The sequence below is a fragment of the Pygocentrus nattereri genome, chromosome 21, assembly GCF_015220715.1.
Source record: "Pygocentrus nattereri isolate fPygNat1 chromosome 21, fPygNat1.pri, whole genome shotgun sequence".
NCBI lineage: Eukaryota > Metazoa > Chordata > Actinopteri > Characiformes > Serrasalmidae > Pygocentrus > Pygocentrus nattereri.
Window position 1 is genome coordinate 1,694,789 of NC_051231.1, and position 17,774 is coordinate 1,712,562.

Here is a 17,774-nt window from a genome sequence, read left to right on the forward strand (position 1 = left end):
AGGAGACGAAGTTCATGCTCTGATCTTTAAAAGACGGCGGTGGGACGGACGTCCAGCTTATGCGTCTCAGAGCACGACGTCTTCCTCTCGACATCATTTTAAAGCCATCAAAAACACAAATCACGCCAATTGGAAACTCACGTCACGCCGACCGGACCTCACGTTATGTTCGTTGTCATGGTAACGTTCACTCTTAAGCGCTGCTCCACGTCATTTTGCATAGGATTACTTGTAGCGAGCATGTAAACGAAGATTTTCCATCTGACAGTTGAACAGAGTGAGATACACACCTCAGTCTGAATCTGTAATCCGATTGTATTCAATCGGATTGGCAAAAGTCTTTGCGTGTAAACACCGCCACTTTAGATTTTCCTCATACTCCACCGAGCGCTTCTGCTGGAGCTGGTGAAACAGATCAGTTGTGTTTCCCCCTTTTGTTGTTACAGGCTTCTCGCATATCACTGTGATCTGTTGTACATCCGAGATCTTATAACCAAACCATCTCCACTCTACTGAAGTCGCTGCCCTTTTTGGGAGAAACTCCACCACAGAACTTCTTTCTGTTCCAGAACGACTCACGCAATGAACGTATGACATGCGCATGACATCATCACGTCAACAAGCCAGAATATCGCTGTTATCACGATATGGATTTTTTTTATCCTTTAGAAAGTTATACCGGTATTATCGCAAACGATACGATATGGCACACCACTAGCGTAGGGCGCTTGTCCAGGAGGGGAACTGAACCCAGTCTAGAGCGTAGAAGGCACAGGTGTTAAGCACTATACTGTTCCAACCACAGTAACAGCGCAATCAATACAGGTGACAGCGTTACGTAACTGGGAAAGAAAGGCAGAACAAAAGGTAGAAGTAAGCAGGCTACTGATACGTTCTAAAAATAGAGTGATCAACAGCTCAGTTACACTAAATCCAATTCTGCACACTACACAGGATTTTTCAGATGCATAGAAGCAACATGAACCTTCACCGGTGACGTGACTCACACCCCCGATGTCTGTTGACTCTTTGATTGGCATAGCAACATCCAAGAGTGCCAGCAAATACAACTTTTAAACATCAAAGGTATTCGTTTGTCCTCTGCGTCTTCATGTATGGTGCAGCATTTCCAAGAGCAGTGAGTGGCAAAGGAGATCTCCGTCACTTGACGACATTTCTTTTTTTGCCGTTAACAAGACAAAATTAAAAGTTTGGCATCCTTGTGCCTTTTCCCTCACCTTAAACAAACAAACAAACAAACAAACAAACAAACAAACAAACAAACAAACAAACAACAGTTCAATGACAAGACAACGGCGACGCCTCGAAACCCTTGACATCTACGGCTATTCCTGTTCTATATAGGACTGTAGTTAAAGTAGCCTTTACCCACCGTGATGTGCTGCCAGGTCAAGCTTTACATTTTTATTTTTATTGTCTTCTCTGATACAATGAATAGGCTGGCTGGCTAGTTTTGGTTATCAGCCTCACTTTACACAATTTATCTAGGACATAATGCTCCCTTGCAGTTATACGTAACCCATAATATATCATTTTGTTTCATAAAGTAGTTTTGTTTCAAAGATGTCTTTAATATAATCTTTAAAAGCCACAATCAAAATACAACAACAACAACAACAACAACAACAACAACAACAACTCTGTTGGAACAAAACCTTGTAATTCATTTATTCATTTTTTTTATATAATGTGAAACTGCCTGTTGTTCTTTACATTGTGTGTAAATTTCATGATAAATGGACCAAAACAAACGGCTGAGAATTACTTGGAAAACATTCTGGATCCATTGACTTACATCATAAGTAAAGTAGTTTTTTTCCTTTTCCTGTAAAGTCGTCGTTTCGGAGATACATGGTTTTGTTCCGACAATAGCAATATGTTTATATCACAGTAGAGATCACTGTTAATCATTCCTCCTGGACAGGCTTGACTGTAGTCTTCCGGCTATGTGAGAATTCCTGCGATTGTGAAATATCCATGAAATACGTTTCAGTATTCCAGAATATTATAAAAAAAGGGAGGAGCTTTGCTGTAGCAGTAGCTGTATGTCAACTCAGTGGTTATTTCCACACACTCAACATTATATAATCTGTTTATAGTAACATGAAACGCATTGTGACTCAAGTTATTCTGCCAAGGCAAGGTCAACTTGTGCAGCTGTGCAAGTGACATTGTTTAGTCTTTCATGCTACATCATAAAACAGACAAGGTTCATTTCTGACCTATTACTTAACACAGATTTACAACCTCTGTCTTAACACCGAGCTTTATAACCTACTGACTGCTGCTTCGTTAAAAATCTGGTAGAACTGCTGCCACTGTGGCGAATTGCTGATAATACAATAATCAGTGGATGTAACTGGATAGACTCCATGGAGAAATGCACAGACTGATTCGGTCACATGAACCTTCCCTTTATGCAAGCTGAGGCTTGTATGCGCTCTGGCTCGCAAAGCCACAGGGAAACAGTGACGCAAATGCCTAACCCAGCCAGCCTCGCTGAGGGACGGGCAAAATCTACATGTTATTACTGATCACAGATCAGCAAGGCAATAAGAATATTATAAGATTTATATATTATAAGAATATATAAATATTATTTATACAGCGTGCTTCATTTTACACTCTAAATATCAACGTTTCTCATGTTTGCATATGCAATTCTAAGAAAAAACCTTGAATTGGTGTAGAACTTTGCACAGATGGAGGTTCCTTAAACTTCAAAAAAAGGTGTCTGCACATTTTACAAAAATTAATATTTCTTTAATAGGAGCATCTATTAAAGGTTCTTTAGGGAAGCAAAAGTGTTCCTATGACCACCTCCTTAGAACCTGCTTTGGCACTTTTCATCTTAGGAATTCTCAAAATGCTTAATACAGCTAGATAAGCAAGTTCCTTTATAATCAAGAGGTACGTCATGATCATCCTAGATATGCGCTCGTCCGTTCCTCGACCATCCACAGGCAGGCTCGGGACCAGGGGGTCATTCGGTGGGGCAACACCCCCCCAACCGGTCATCATGTCCCATTAAACCCACATTTTTTTACCATACTTCTATAAATACACAAGGGTTCAAAAAAGTCAAGGGTTCTTTAGTTAGTAGTGAAAATGGTTCTATATGATACGATGCAAAGAATCCTTTAATTATGCAAAGGGTACTTTTGAGTGTTCATGGTTCTAAATGGTTCTATTTAGAACCATGAACACTCAAAAGAACCCTTTGCACGATCAAAGGATTATTTGCATCGTGAAAGGGTTCTTCAGAATGTGCTGCTGGTAGTTCGAAACATAGAACCTTTTTGAAAAGGGTTCCCTATAACACCCAAAAAGGTCCTTCTATCATTACAATGTCGAGCTTTTAACAACAGAAAAACCCTTTTTGGTGCTATATAGAACCTTTTTTTTAAGGGTTCTTTATAAAACCATCCACAGAACATTCTCCATCAATCAGAAGAACCCTTTAATCATTTAATAATTCCATATAGAACCATGTTCTTTCCTGAAGAACCCTTGAAAAACCTCATCTTTTTTAAGTGTGTGTGTGTTTATTCTGTCTAAACTGTGTGTTTTGTGCTGTATTCTCTTCTGAATGTGTGGTTATTTATTTTGGACAGATCTTCTGTTCATTTCTTGCTCTATATTTTTCTTAGCTGTCACTATTTTATGAGACAGATGTGCTGGTTTCTGTAAATGTTTCAAAATACAACTTGACCAATAATATGACCACACATAAGCCATCCTCATTACCCAGGCCATTGCAGGACATGTCCTCCTCTGAATTATACATGCACTCTGTCCATGCTTAACCCAAAAGCAGTGCCAAGAGCACTGGATCATGTTTACACTCATTTTCCTGCTAAAAGATTCATGCTGGTGGCTGCTAGTAGACGGGAGGCCAGTGGGATGATACAGCTCTGTGGCTTTTAGACAGCAAATGGGTGAATGTAGTGTGTTCAAATGAGTGAACACAGAGGCTTTACGTGCAGTCAGGGGGTCCGAACCTGATCAGTTAAATTTGGTGGAAAATGTTTGTTTCTTTAGTTCAGCACCGGAACTATGAGGCTAAGGTAGCAATGAACACCGATCAGGCAGAACTTCTGACCACCTCCTTGTTTCTACGCTCACTGTCCACTTTATCAGCTCCACTGACCGTATAGCTGCACTCTGTAGTTCTACAGTTACAGACTGTAGTCCATCTGTTTCTCTGATACTCTGTTACCCTGTTCTTCAGTGGTCAGGACCCCCATGGACCCTCACAGAGCAGGTACTGTTTGGGTGGTGGGTCATTCTCAGCACTGCAGTAACACTGACGTGGTGGTGTGTGTTGTGCTGGTACGAGTAAATCAGACACAGCAGTGCTGTTGGAGTTTTTAAACACCTCACTGTCACTGCTGGACTGAGAATAGTCCACCAACAGTGTCCACCAACAGCGTCCTGTGACCACTGATGAAGGACTAGAGGATGACCAACACAAACTGTGCAGCAGCAGATGAGCTGTCGTCTCTGACTTTACATCTACAAGGTGGACCGACAAGGTAGGAGTGTCTAATAGAGTGGACAGTGAGTGGACACAGTGTTTAAAAACTCCAGCAGCACTGCTGTGTCTGATCCACTCATACTAGCACAACACAAGACAGTGTAGAAATAGTACAGAATCTTGAATATTTCTCCTTCATTTTAGCTCTATACGTTTTAGAATTGTAAAAATTGTTGTTTATTTCCAGGTTTAAATTAAAAGAATGTGGTTTCAGACTTTGGGAGCCAAATTTCAGCACCGACTCTAAACTTCAAACTCCTTTCCCCTCTGACACAAACACAAAAGCCTGTCTATCTGAGGTTGTGTAACAGCGTGCAATGGTTTAAAGCAAATGATCAGGATGCTCACTTATGGTGCACAATTCACTGCATTCGTCGCTTCGAAGCAACGGTCACGCTTCCCTTCGGCTCCCAAGCCGACCAGGACTCCGTTATCCAGAATACCATTGACTCTCACTTGAGTCCTAGCCAGAGTCACATGGCCTACACTTGCTCTCAGTCTCCTGCTTATTAAGTATTGTCACCTGTGTCTCAGCCTATATTTACTCACCTGTTTGTTCAGGTCTTTGCCAAGTTTTGACGAGCTCCCCAGCATTACGATGCGTTTCGTGTCTGATAGTATTTCCACGTATTGACCTTTGCCCGTTTTCGACTCTGTGTTTTGGATCAGTTTTGGATCTTTGCCTGGTTTATCTCGACTTCGCCTTCTGCTATGCTCCCTTATTACTTGTTCTTTTTGCTGTTGCTGACTCGGACTGTTTTTGACCATCCCTTTCATGTCTGAGCCCTTTATTAAAATCTCTTCACATAACCTGCATGTGTCCGACTTCTGTCCAGTCCTGACAGCAACAATAAAGAAACAGAAAATCAGACTTCAAACATGTCTTGGCTGATCAACTACACTTGGTGTGAAGCGAAAAAAACTGATTTGTAAATTTGATTCCCACCCAAACCATTTCTTAAATAAACTGCAAATACGTGACAAGTTGTAAAGATGATTATGATTCCACAAAACAGAGCGCAGATGAGTTAATACGCGTATCTGAACTGAGAAGTGAAGCATTCTTTCAATCCATCTCCTCAATCCTCTTAATTCAGTGGCTATTTTAGGCTATGCTTGAACACACTGCTTTTCTTGGATCCTTGAATGTGGCATTAATAGTACTTTAAGTTTTAATGGAAAATTCTACTTACCGTACCTTGTGTGGGGAGAAGTGGCAGGGTTCATCATTTCTAATTGGATTTAGTTGGACTGAGGGTATATTTTGGCCCACCAAATGACCTGCACATCGCTGCTACTGCAGCAGTCGTACAGTTAAGGAGCTTTTTAATCCATTAAATCCCTGGTTTCTCTGCATTTACGAGCCACTGTGCAAAGAAACCTCATTTAAGAAAGTAAATGCATGCCAACCCAGCAGCCAAGAGAGCGGAGGGTTCACAGTGAGGGGCGCATGGGGGATAAGGCAGTGAGGGTGTGCATGAGTGGGAGAATGAGCTCAAGTTGTATAGACCTAGTTGCACAAAACAAAGTCCTGGATTCAGGACTGTATTATACCCCATGTTCAGACCACCTTCCAATTATTTAACCCTTGAGTGCACGACGTTGCCTCAGGGCAACAACCGTATTTCTCTCACTTCACAATGATGTTATACATATTTAACCACTATGAAAGAGTTTGAATAAGTCAATAAACAGCATGTGCTATGTCATACTATCTCTTAGTGGCCACATTTAAATCTGTTTTTGACGTTCAGTATCAAATTTTTTATGAGCATTTTCAGATATACTTTTGTTGCCTAGAAGCAACACTACCTGTTGGTGGAATGGTCACACGCCAGGCCTGACCACTTCAGGGGACATAGCTCTATATCATTTCTTCTTCCCCACACTGTTGCCACAAAGTTGGAAACATATAATTGTGTAAAATGTCTTTGTAAGTTGAGGCATTAACATTACACTTTCCTGAAACTAAGCGGCCCAAACCTTGGAAAACAGCCCCAGATCATCATTCCACCTCCACCAAACTTAACTGTTATGCAATACTATGCAATTTGGTAGCTAGTGTTCTCCTGGAATCTGCCAGATATTGAAGCGTGAAGATAAAATCGCCCCACAGAAAGTTTCCACTACTCCAGATTCCAGCGGCAGCGTGCTTTACACCACTCCAGCCAACACTTGGCATTGTGCATAGTGATCTTAGGCCTGTGTGCAGCTCCTCGGCCATGGAAATTCATTTCATGAAGCTCTTGACACAAAGTTATTGTTGCTGATGTTGCTTTCAAAGACTGTATGGAGCTATGGCAAACAGAGGACATGTGATTTTACATGCTACACACTTCAGCACTCAGTGGCTTGCTTTGTACGTTTGCAGGGTCTACACTTCATGGCTGAGCTGTTGCTCCTAGACATGTCCATTTTACAATCATAGCACTTACAGTTGACCAGGGCAGATCTAGCAAGGAAAATGCACATACTAACCTGTGGTCAAGGCATCCTATGAGAGTGCCACGTTTAGTCAATATGAACCATTCTGCTGCCAGTGTTTGTCTATGGAGAGTGCATTGGTGTCCACATACTTTTGACCATATAGTGTATCGTGGACTAATTGAGAACACTCAACCTTACATAAAATTGCTTTAGCTCATCATTGGTTATTATATGTTGTATGTATTTTGGCTTTAGCGCTCAGTTCTGTGAATAGACTAAGACTGTCTGGCACACAGTGGCAGTAACAGTGGGTAGTGATGGTCTTTATTCCGGTCTCATGATAGGAGATAATCCAGAGACCCTCGTTGTCCAAATGAGCTTCCATCTGTCATACATGCCGGGTGGTCCCCACTACTGGGGATTAAATCCTACCCCTTTTGGGTAAAACCACAGAATGAACACACACAAACACAACATAGTTCTATTTGATTATTAATTTATGCTCCTGTTTGGTTTTCTATTCGTAATTTGGTGCTCATTTTGTCTCAGACTCATGTTTGCTGGCTGTAGCCCCTATGAATCTAATAAAATGGTTTAAACTCATGTTAAGATGAGCAACATTTTGTGATTATTTCTACTCTCAAACATGTTTAACGCAAAGTCTGAAAGTCAAAAAGTCGTTTATTGTACTTTCACAGTCTGGCCTGATCAAGTAGCTGCCCACAGGACAGACCCAGCCTGTTAGCAAGGAATCTATCAAAACTATGAAGTATTGAACTCAGTTCAACCACCAACACATAATATAATGTATTAGGGCATTCAGGGGACACTAGCACTAGTTTTTGTGTTTTACTAGACAGCAGATGTGGTGCAGAGTGCATCTATTTTAATAACAGCTCTTGGGTGTAAACTGGACCATGAGATCTTAATTTCGTTCCACCTCATGTACCATGTGATGCGAATGACAATAAAATCTCCTTGAATCCTTGAATTAAAAGAGGCTGCCTCATATTAAAACATCAACTATTTCTATGCAGTTCAAACCGCTTGGCTATGCATTTTGCAATTGTGGCATAATAAAAACACATTTCTATGGGATTTGCAATGTTATGTTAGCACCAAAGCTTAATGCCACTTACCTAAACCTTAGACACGACAACCTTGTAAGGTAACATTCAGGTAATATTCTTCACTCTGCAGCACAGTTTTAGTGTCAACCCTGGTGTGGATCCATCACCTAAAGGCTTCGCACTGTGGAGAAGTTTCAGACCGCTACAGGTGAGGGAGTGAATTAACCAGCCCAGGAGCTGCTTCACATGCTTGCTTGACTGATTGTGAACGGGAGTTAGTAAAGCTTATTTACAGGAATAAACTTTTGTCAAGCTAGAAAAAAGTTCTAATTAGACTTACAATTGCAGTGCAAATGCAAACATTGAGTCTATTATTAATTTCATAACGTTTCATATGGAAACGCTTTTGTATGCATGTGAAAACGTCAAACTCAATCTAATAGACTAATCTAATTTATTTACTTATAAAACTGAAAGCGGATTTTTTGTGCATCTTCTGTAAAGTTTGTAGAATCTACAGACAGTTCCTACAAAAAAAAAAAAAAAAAAAAAAAAAAAAAAAAAGCATTTGCGGACACCACAAGCTTTTACAAAAAAATTAATTAATTAATTCAATTAAAATTTGCATTTATTAAATGCAGTTACTGAATAATTTGCCTTACGATCTGGTCACGTAAATGACCAAAATATACCCTGGTCAATGAGAGGTTAAATCAACATATAAGCATTTTAAGACTTTTGCAGGCAAAATTAAACGAAAATGAATTTTATTAAATGCACTAAAAATTGTTTTACATAAAAACGTCATGTATTTATTTATTTTATTTTTTTTTAAATTATGGATTTACACACAAACACACACCAGGTATCATCTCAAGGAATCTAGTTCTAATGCTCTTATTAATGTTCTAGAACACCAGGATCATCCTGTAAAGCTCAAAAATGAAAAGGAAAACCGAGGGAAGACTTATAGGAGCTCTGTGGTGTTGCATTCATCTTTATTCTCAGAGATACGATGATAGAAGAATCGCTGATTTTCGCCAGTCAGAAAATCCATCCTCTCATTTAGAGGGATAATCTATCACTGGCTGCAGGCCTCCTGAAATCTAATGGGAGATGTGCAGTCTTCTGAGGCGAGCTATCTGAAGTTAGATCAGCTGCTCAACTGTTGGGTTCAAGAGGGTAATAAACCTTCCCAACAACGCGAGAGCCAATGTCATTACCACAGTTTGATTTAAAACCCCATCTTCCTCAATGCTGAGGGCAGCGTATCGGTTTCTCTCGCTGTATCTTTTTTCATAGCTACCAGCATATTTAGAATAATTGGTCCAGTCTGGCATTTTCTCGGCCTAAAACTCAGCTTAGCAAAATGAGGAATTTATTAAGTCGCCTGAAAACAAAGCAAGTCTTTATGACTGTTTTCAACCCAGTGAAATCTGTGTGCCTCTAAGGCTCCAACGCTTCAATTCCTCACTCTCATAACTACGTACAGAGGTGGAAAGTACCAAATTCCATCTCATCTCATAAAAGTACTTGAGTACATTTTTTTTCCAGGATACTGTTTTGAGTGGAATTAATTTTTAATAACCAGCACAGAATAAAAACATATGTGCGTTTTAGCTTGTAATCCAATCAGGATCAAGCCTGGTTAATAACACAATAATTAATTAATTAGTTAACTGATTAATAACACAACACAGCTTAGAATTTCAGAATTCAACTTCCACCTGGAGGAAGCCTATAAACTGTAGGCTAAGCCCTTCTCTTTCTTTGCTATTGAAAAACAAAAAGAGCAGCCTTCGATTTTCCTTAAAAGCTGTTATATTTGTTTTATTGTGACTGCTTGGCTGTCACTAAGATTATATGGGCGTCTCTACCTGTCATTTCGACCCTTAAATCAAATAATCTGATTTGTTTTGGGCCAAAGCAAAAAAAAATTAACAACAACAAACTATACACAGCCTTTCAGGGCTTCTCAACTACTTTGCTGTAAAGAAATAAACTTGAAAAGCTAATAATATAATCATTTCTTTTGTTATTATTTTTACTTATACTCAAGGAAATTATCCCACCACACTAACAGGACTTATACATTAACAGGAACTTTCAATACTCTATCCGCTCCTGCTTATATTGGTTTTGTTGCAGTTATATTTATAACATTATAGTAGTTTCTGAATAATAAGTCTTAACCCCTTAAACATTAAGGGATCATACGTGGGCCCACATTTTAATACACACAAAAATGTAGGATATTTGCTTGATGAGAGTTATACCAAATAATCAATAACAATCATTGAAAGTTTTAAATGTTTTATATAATGTTACTAATTATATTTGCTTTCACAATGAGCAATAAAACCAACTCATGTCATGATCTGAAGTCAGTCAGTAAGTTAGTTAGTAATTTTGTTAGTTCCAGGTGCTATTTAACCAGTAGAACCCGAGAGGGAGTGCGTTATCGTGAAATATCATCCCGGCTGTGATCTGGTGTCTGTAGATCATCTCAGCCGTGATGTTATTGGTGATAACTCCCTCCTCGAGTGCTCTACTGCTTTAATACAGCAGTTAAATAAATACAGTAAGAAATGAATAAACTGGCCGTGAAGGCGGCGTTTAATATGTTTTAACGTTCAGCTCCTTCCTCCTAATTAGAGCTCCTTAACGAGCAGCTCGTTGCTACGTCAGAGTAACGAGCTCCGCCCACTCACCGCTCAGCCGGCAGTTCGTTCTCCAGCTCCTTACACTAAATTCCCAAACTGTCGTCACCACTGAGCAGCTTTTCAGTCGGCAGCTGAGACAGAAGAACAGCTGAACAACCTGGAATCAGCCAGAAATGAACCCAACACCGTTCGCCAGACGTGTCTGATCTTCAGAGTCGGACCAAATCAGACTGAGCCGTAAAACTGACCCAATATCAGGTTCAGCTCAGTTTGGTCAGTTTGTCCAGATCAGTATTAATGTTGTTTTGTTCCAGCCGGTCTGTAAAGCTTCTTACAGCCCGTTTAGTTTGGCGAATGGTGTTGGGTTCATTTCTGGCTGATTCCAGGTTGTTCAGCTGTTCTTCTGTCTCAGCTGCCGACTGAAAAGCTGCTCAGTGGTGATGACAGTTTGGGAATTTAGCGTCGTCTCGTCTTCAGAGTCGGACCAAATCGGCTGTCGGTCAGATGTGGTCTTAACAGTGTCCGTTTTCTGTTTGTGGCAAAGTCAGAAGTGAAAACGTTCAGTTGGCCTGAGCGTCTCCTACAGCTGTCAGACTCGTTGCTTAGCAACAGCGTCTCAGTGGAGTGATACAGTGTTTGTGATGTTCTGGTGAAATAACAGCAGTTAGAACATCTCTCAACCAATCAGCTCGCGTGGCTGGAACTAACTGTTGTAAAATTTGCCTTACAACACCCTACTTGTGCCTCTCCATCCTGCATAGATATTAGAATGTATATTATACCAAAATCATATCTCAAAGCCATCGTAAAGAAATCAAAGCTGCACTGTGAACAGCTCTGAATTCCAGAATATCTCCTCAATGGCACATTTCACTTCTAACCAGTCTGAATGACGTTGTTCGTATCTTTCCAACTACATAACGCAGAAATTATAAAAAAAAATGGTGGAATTTCTGTCCAAGATTACCAACTGAATAATAACTAAGTTTAAAAGGGGGAGATTTCAGATTTGGAACTAATAGGCCTGCAAGTTAAGGGTTGAAAAGCTTCCTTCCTTCCATTTTCTTGCTAATGAACCTCTTGAAATGTAAACATATTCCAACGCAAACCATGACAAACCCCCCATGCTTTTAGAGCCAGTTCAGTTGGAAATGTCCTTCGGCAGGGCCAGTCTCCCACCTCCTCTTGTGTGTGTTTAAAAAGGTCACTCTGGTCTATTCGTGGCTTTGACCAGCCACAGTCCATCCTCCCTCAAGTCATAAGGAGCCAGTGAGGCAGAAATAAGCAGTGAACATGAGGTGAGGATGCACGCTCCTAACTCAATTTGGGAAGTACGGGCACGCTGGGCCAGTTGGCAGGTACGCCAGAGGCTTGGCCCCCGTTACGCTGCTGCTGATGTGTGCTTGGCTCTTTTTCTCTAATGTACTTTATTATGCCCAGGCAGAGACGCACTGAGTGTCCATGATAAATGCATTTGCAGTCCCGACCGGAGGTAATATTTCTGCTACTGCACCACCGCCTGACTGCAAGTGTGCCAGAGTTGCACAGAGGAGGCAGAAACACTTGGTCATGACATGCTCAGCCTCAAAACTGCATAAATGACATGTATGGCGTTACGGTAATACTTTGTTTGGACGCTCCTCTGAAGATTCTCAGAATAGGATCCTCATCTTTAAGAGTGTGTTTGAGTAGTTTGGGTCATTTGGTCTGAACAAGTAGGAAATGATACACTAGCTGCTTTGAAACCTGGTTCAACTGATGAAGTCCACACCAGTGTTTGGGTTTCTGTGCTATTGTATCTCGTTTGGTTTGGTTGGTTTCACACCGCAACAGTTGAAGTGTACCAAATTGGTACTTAACCAGAGCAACATACAATTTCACAGGTAGACAATTACACAGGTAGGTGAAGGTGTGTTAGGAGTCTTGCCCAAGGACTCGCATTGGTATAGTGTTGGGTGTTTGTCCAGGTGGGGCACTGAACAAGTTAAGTGATACTTTAACTAGTATCAACTAGTACAATTGGTACTTGGTTCCTAAACACGTGGGTGTTTATTTCTTGGCCAGGAATCTGGAGATAATATGTTCTTCTTTGCCTGTATTATTGCTAGAAATCCACTCTTTTAGTTTCCTTATCATAGTATTTGATCCAGGTCTATCCTTCTAATACAGCAATGAGCAAAAGCAGCAGTTATTATTATAAACCCATTGACTCAGGCAATGACTGTGTTCGTACTTACTAAAAGCACAACAAATAATATTTAGACGTATACTTAGATAAACAGATTTGCATCTATTCTAATTATCAGTAGAGTAAATGCGAATAAACATAAATGTGGTAAAAATAGCTAAATGTCTTTTTTTTGATGTCTAATGAGCAAGTCTGAAAAACAGCCTGGTTTCTAGATTTCTCTGCAATATTCCCAGCCATTGCATGGATTTAATACATTTCATCACCAGCTCACATGATTTCAGATAATGAGGCAATGATGAGTCAAATCAAGTATTGGGGTATAACTACAGTTAATACGGGGCTTCCATATGGAGGGGTTAAACAAACATACTGACATACAACAAAACACTACTTATTGTATTTGTCATTTGGATTTATAGTACTATAGGTTATTTTTTTGGAGCAAATAATTGTTTACAGAGAATTTTTTTTTTTTTTTTTAATTCTCTCAGGTGCCCAAAACATTTGCGCGGTACAGTATGTGCACGCAGCCTTAGGCAGCCTACTGCTTTTATTTTATGCCTTTTATAATGGCTTCAGATGTGGCTCGGTTTAGTTTTGAAACTGCGACCATCCTCTGTATTGGTTTATAATTCGTAAAGAGATTATAAAATAAAGGTAAAACATCAGAAATTTGTCTGTTACAGGTACTAAAGAAGGTCTGCAGAGAAGAGGCGAGGGTCTATTTTGTGTTTAGTCCATTTAGACCTCTCTGGTCCTGATTACTCTCATAATTAAACCAAATTATACCAGACTTTTTTGGAAGGTGAAACCGAGAAACCCTAATTGGTTTCATTTCAAACGAACCAAACCAGCCAAGTCTGAACAAGCCCTCACATCCAATTAAATATCTATTAAATCACTGCCGTCTGGGGGAAAAAAAAACCTCATATCTCCAATTTTGTTGTTTTTCTGTTTTTAACACAATTTGAAAACGCCTGTTGTCCTTTACATTGTGTGTTAATTTCATGATGAATGGACCAAAAGAAACGGCCCAAAATGACTTGGACAAAATTCTGGTTCCACTGACTTACATTCAAAGCAAAGTAGGTTTTTTCCTCCTCCTGTAAAGTTACCATTTTGGACATACGAGGTTTTCTTCTGACAGCAATAAAATGCATCTTTTCTTTAATGCACACTGTAATCTTAACCTCAACTAAACACCTAAACTTAATCCTAATCCATGAGTTTCATCAGACATCTTGTTAACAATGTGAGCATTTGTACACAAGCTATTAGTGAGCATCCAAATAAAGTGAGACCGGAATTGCTCTGGGAATAGATCACCACTGTACAAACAGCCGTCTCTCTTTATGACATGGTTAGCCCCTTATCCGTTCTAAAACGCGCAAGGGAATAACAAACAAAGACAGCACAAGGTCATGTTCGAATGTAAACACGCCGGGAGAGGGGCTTGTCTGCTTGTTCTCAAAGACACACAGTGGAGCGCAGGGGCAGCGCCGACTGTACACAGATTGCTCATCTGATACTACTGTATGTTTATCTAAAGGAATCTATTATTTTCATCTGTTTGAATCTAATATTATAGTGAAGGAAAGACCCAAATAGAGTCCTTATGCTTGCAGACGTGATCATCACAAAGTCTAACTCTGAGTGAGCATCCTGGCACTGTAAATGTCTGTCCCTTCATGTTAAATGACCTTGGCTCAGAGAATGTGACAGCTGGGACTGGTTTATTTATTTATTTGCTTATTTTATAATGTGTGCTTTTGCAATCTGAATTTGTGTACGTTTAATAACTTTCGGTGTTTCAATGGATTGTGTATCGGGACACCATATGGAACATTAAACAGATCAAGTGAGCAGGTGCCATCCAAATGACCCCAGGAATAAATGAAAAGATGAATAATCGGTGTCTCGTTTATAAAGCGGGACTGCCGGTAATTTGCTTTCAGATTAAACTGCTTCTCTTGTGTTCTAGTCCCCGAATCACATCTCTATGTAAGCACCTTTCTGAATCCTTTTCTATCATGAATGCACCTCAAACGTAAAGAAGAAAAGGGATCAGGTCACTCTACATGAGCTTCTACAAATCATCCAGACCAGCTAAGTAAAAACACAAGGCTCAGACTCAAACAGCCTCTCAACAGCAGGATGTTCTAATAGAACTGGTCATATACACAGCATGCTTACAATAAGCAGATTTATTTAACATGCACACACAGACCCTCGCGTAGGCTTGGAGGGGAGAGGCAGGTGCTCGTGTGAAAGTGTGACGTTGACGGAGCACATTCCCATGAGACATGATAAACGTGAGCTCAGCTACACATAAGGGCGCCATCCTGCACCCAGTGCAACCTGATGAGGTCCTCACAAGGCTCCCCTCTGGAACAATGCCCTTGATTGTCTCTCATTAGTCTGGAAATCCCTTCTTGTTGGGGGGTGGGCGAGAGGGAGCTATATTTAGCCCACAGGAAGGGGTCCCTTTGTAACTGGGGTAATACTAATAGCATAGATTACTGTACTGACGAATGAAAATATGCTAATGTAAAGATGGGATAACAGCATTTACAGAACGATTTTTGTACTGGTATAAAAAGAAGAAGCTATTGAAAAGTAAGAGGTGACCTGCAGAATCTCAAGAACTTACCATTTGGAAGCTTGTGACTGTTCTCATTTAGCCAAGTGAAGAGGTTAGCAAAGGTGCAATTACACACCCAAGGATTGCCCTCTAACCTCACCACACGCAGTGAAGGCAACTGGCTCAGCGCCCCCACCTGTAGGCCAGACAGGGCATTGCGCTCCAGTTCAAGTTCTCTCAGTGAGGTCAAACCCCTGAAGGCATCCTCGTTGACCATGCTCAGGTACGGGTTGTTGCCTAAACGCAACTTGATCAGGCTCCGTGACTCGCCGAAAGCTCCTTTGGGGATTTCGGTCAGGTTGTTGCTGCCCAGGTCCAGGAAGACCAGCCTGGAGGAGGTGCTGAGGGTCCCCGGCTCAATGTGGGAAAGCGAGTTGTTTCGCAAGTCCAGGTACACCAAGTCACTGTAGAGCACAAGGAAGTCAGAGGGGATCTGCGGGATCCAGTTGTCCGAAAGCAACAGCCGCCGAACGTCCAGCGGGATTTCGTCAGGAAGGCGAGTAAGTCCTCGGCCGCTACAGTCCACGGTGTGATGGTCCGGGCACAGGCAGGTGGCTGGACAGTTTTCCCCTTGAGTCAGCAAGGCAAACGATACAAAGGCGAGGAGAGGCTGGAGCCGGCAAACACATGGCAACATGGTCAAGAGGGTACAAAAAGGAGGGAAGAGAGGGAAGGGAAAGGGAAGGTGGATGAGGAATAGGGGTGGTCAAGAGGAAAAAGGAGGAGGGTGAGGGTCAAAGGGCAGGAGATTAGGAGAGGGGAGGGGAAGGGGAAAGGCACAAGGAAAAAAAGGAGGGAATCAGCGCCTGCACTGAGGCATCCTGCTGTCCCGAGGATGAAATTCTAAAGGATATCTCTCGCATGGAGGCGGGAGGGCAAGACGTGAACGCAGCTTCTCTGAGAGATCATGTAGCAAGCAGCGTGTGGACTGGATTGTAGACAGACTACTGGCTTTGAAAGAGCGAGGGGAGGAGAGATAACAAGCTGTGGGAGGGAGGGAAGGAGGGAGAGTGAGAGAGAGACGATGAGACAGAGAGAGAGAGCGAGAGGGAGAGAGAAAGGGGAGGGGATATTAACAGACAGAGGTAAACAGAACCTAGCGAGGCACTATATGAAGAAATTCTGGAAGCAAGACAGGAGGTTTTCAGACATGAAGTGAAAGGGTCCTTGCTCTTCTTCATTTACCCACAGTCGATTGCACGCGATGGACAAAGGCAATTACTCGCCTGCCTGATACAAAAGGATCCGGTCCACAGCTGCTCCAACATGCTGAGTGAAGAACGCAATTGTTGCGTCCCTCCATTTGTCTCCCACGGACTAAGAGAGAAGCGAGCAGCTGAGATCGCAACCTCAGGCACTTCAGAGCCTGGTGTCACAAATCTTCCCCGGTCCTGACTTGAGGAAAAGGGAAAATTCCTCCAGTTTCATGCCGAAGTGCAACTGCAAGCAAGCACTTCGCTGCTTGGCTGTCTTCTCCCGCTCCCGCTCCCTCTGCCTGCTGTGCAAACTGAGCCTCAGCAAGGTCTTTACAGCATCGTTTTGCAGCTCTGTTGCTATGGCAAAGACAACCAAATATCCATAAAGAAGTTGCGAGCATGCAGATTACAGTCGCCCTGTAGAGAAGTCCATCTGCATGCTGCACCTTCTCACACCACTGGTCTTTTGTCTCACATTGCCTTCCTCGCTTATTACCGAAAGGTACGCATCTAACAAACAGTCGACACATGATGTCACTTCCTAGTGAAAAAGACACACCTAATGTATATGTTTATCCTGAATAAACAATATTTAGAGCAATTCCTGCACCTTATTAAATATTACTCCCAACCCTTTCTTGTTTCTATTAAGCTTTTTCTCTATATAAATTAAAAGTCTTTAACCCTCCTATCATCTTTGGAGTCAATTTGACCCCATTCAATGTTTGTCTTTAAATAAATGATTGACATTATTTTTTAGCTTCATATTTAATGACTTTTCCTAATTCAGTGGGGAAAACTGGGTAAACATAAAATTAACTCATCAGTGTTCTTTGGGGTCAATTTGACCCCAGGCTGTTTTAGCTGACTTTAGGGCCCTAACCTAACATAACCATATCTGTAGTAGGGCGAGAACCACTGATAGTTTACGTGACATGTGGGATGGGAAAACATAAACTTTGATATCTCCCATGCTGTGGGGGCGGGAAAATGTGGTTCCCACAAAAATATTGATAGTTCACACAACA

General features: G+C 41.3%; 1 protein-coding gene across 1 annotated transcript in view; it reads right to left on the bottom strand.

Moving 5' to 3' along the window:
* Positions 1-17,236, bottom strand: part of lrrc38b (leucine rich repeat containing 38b) — a 48,450-nt gene extending 31,214 nt beyond the window's left edge. Inside the window, exon 1 of the mRNA XM_017717940.2 lies at positions 15,560-17,236. Within this exon, the coding sequence (XP_017573429.1) occupies positions 15,560-16,187 (628 nt within the window). The 5' untranslated portion in view covers positions 16,188-17,236. The remainder of the gene's footprint in view (positions 1-15,559) is intronic.
* Positions 17,237-17,774: the final 538 nt, after the last annotated feature.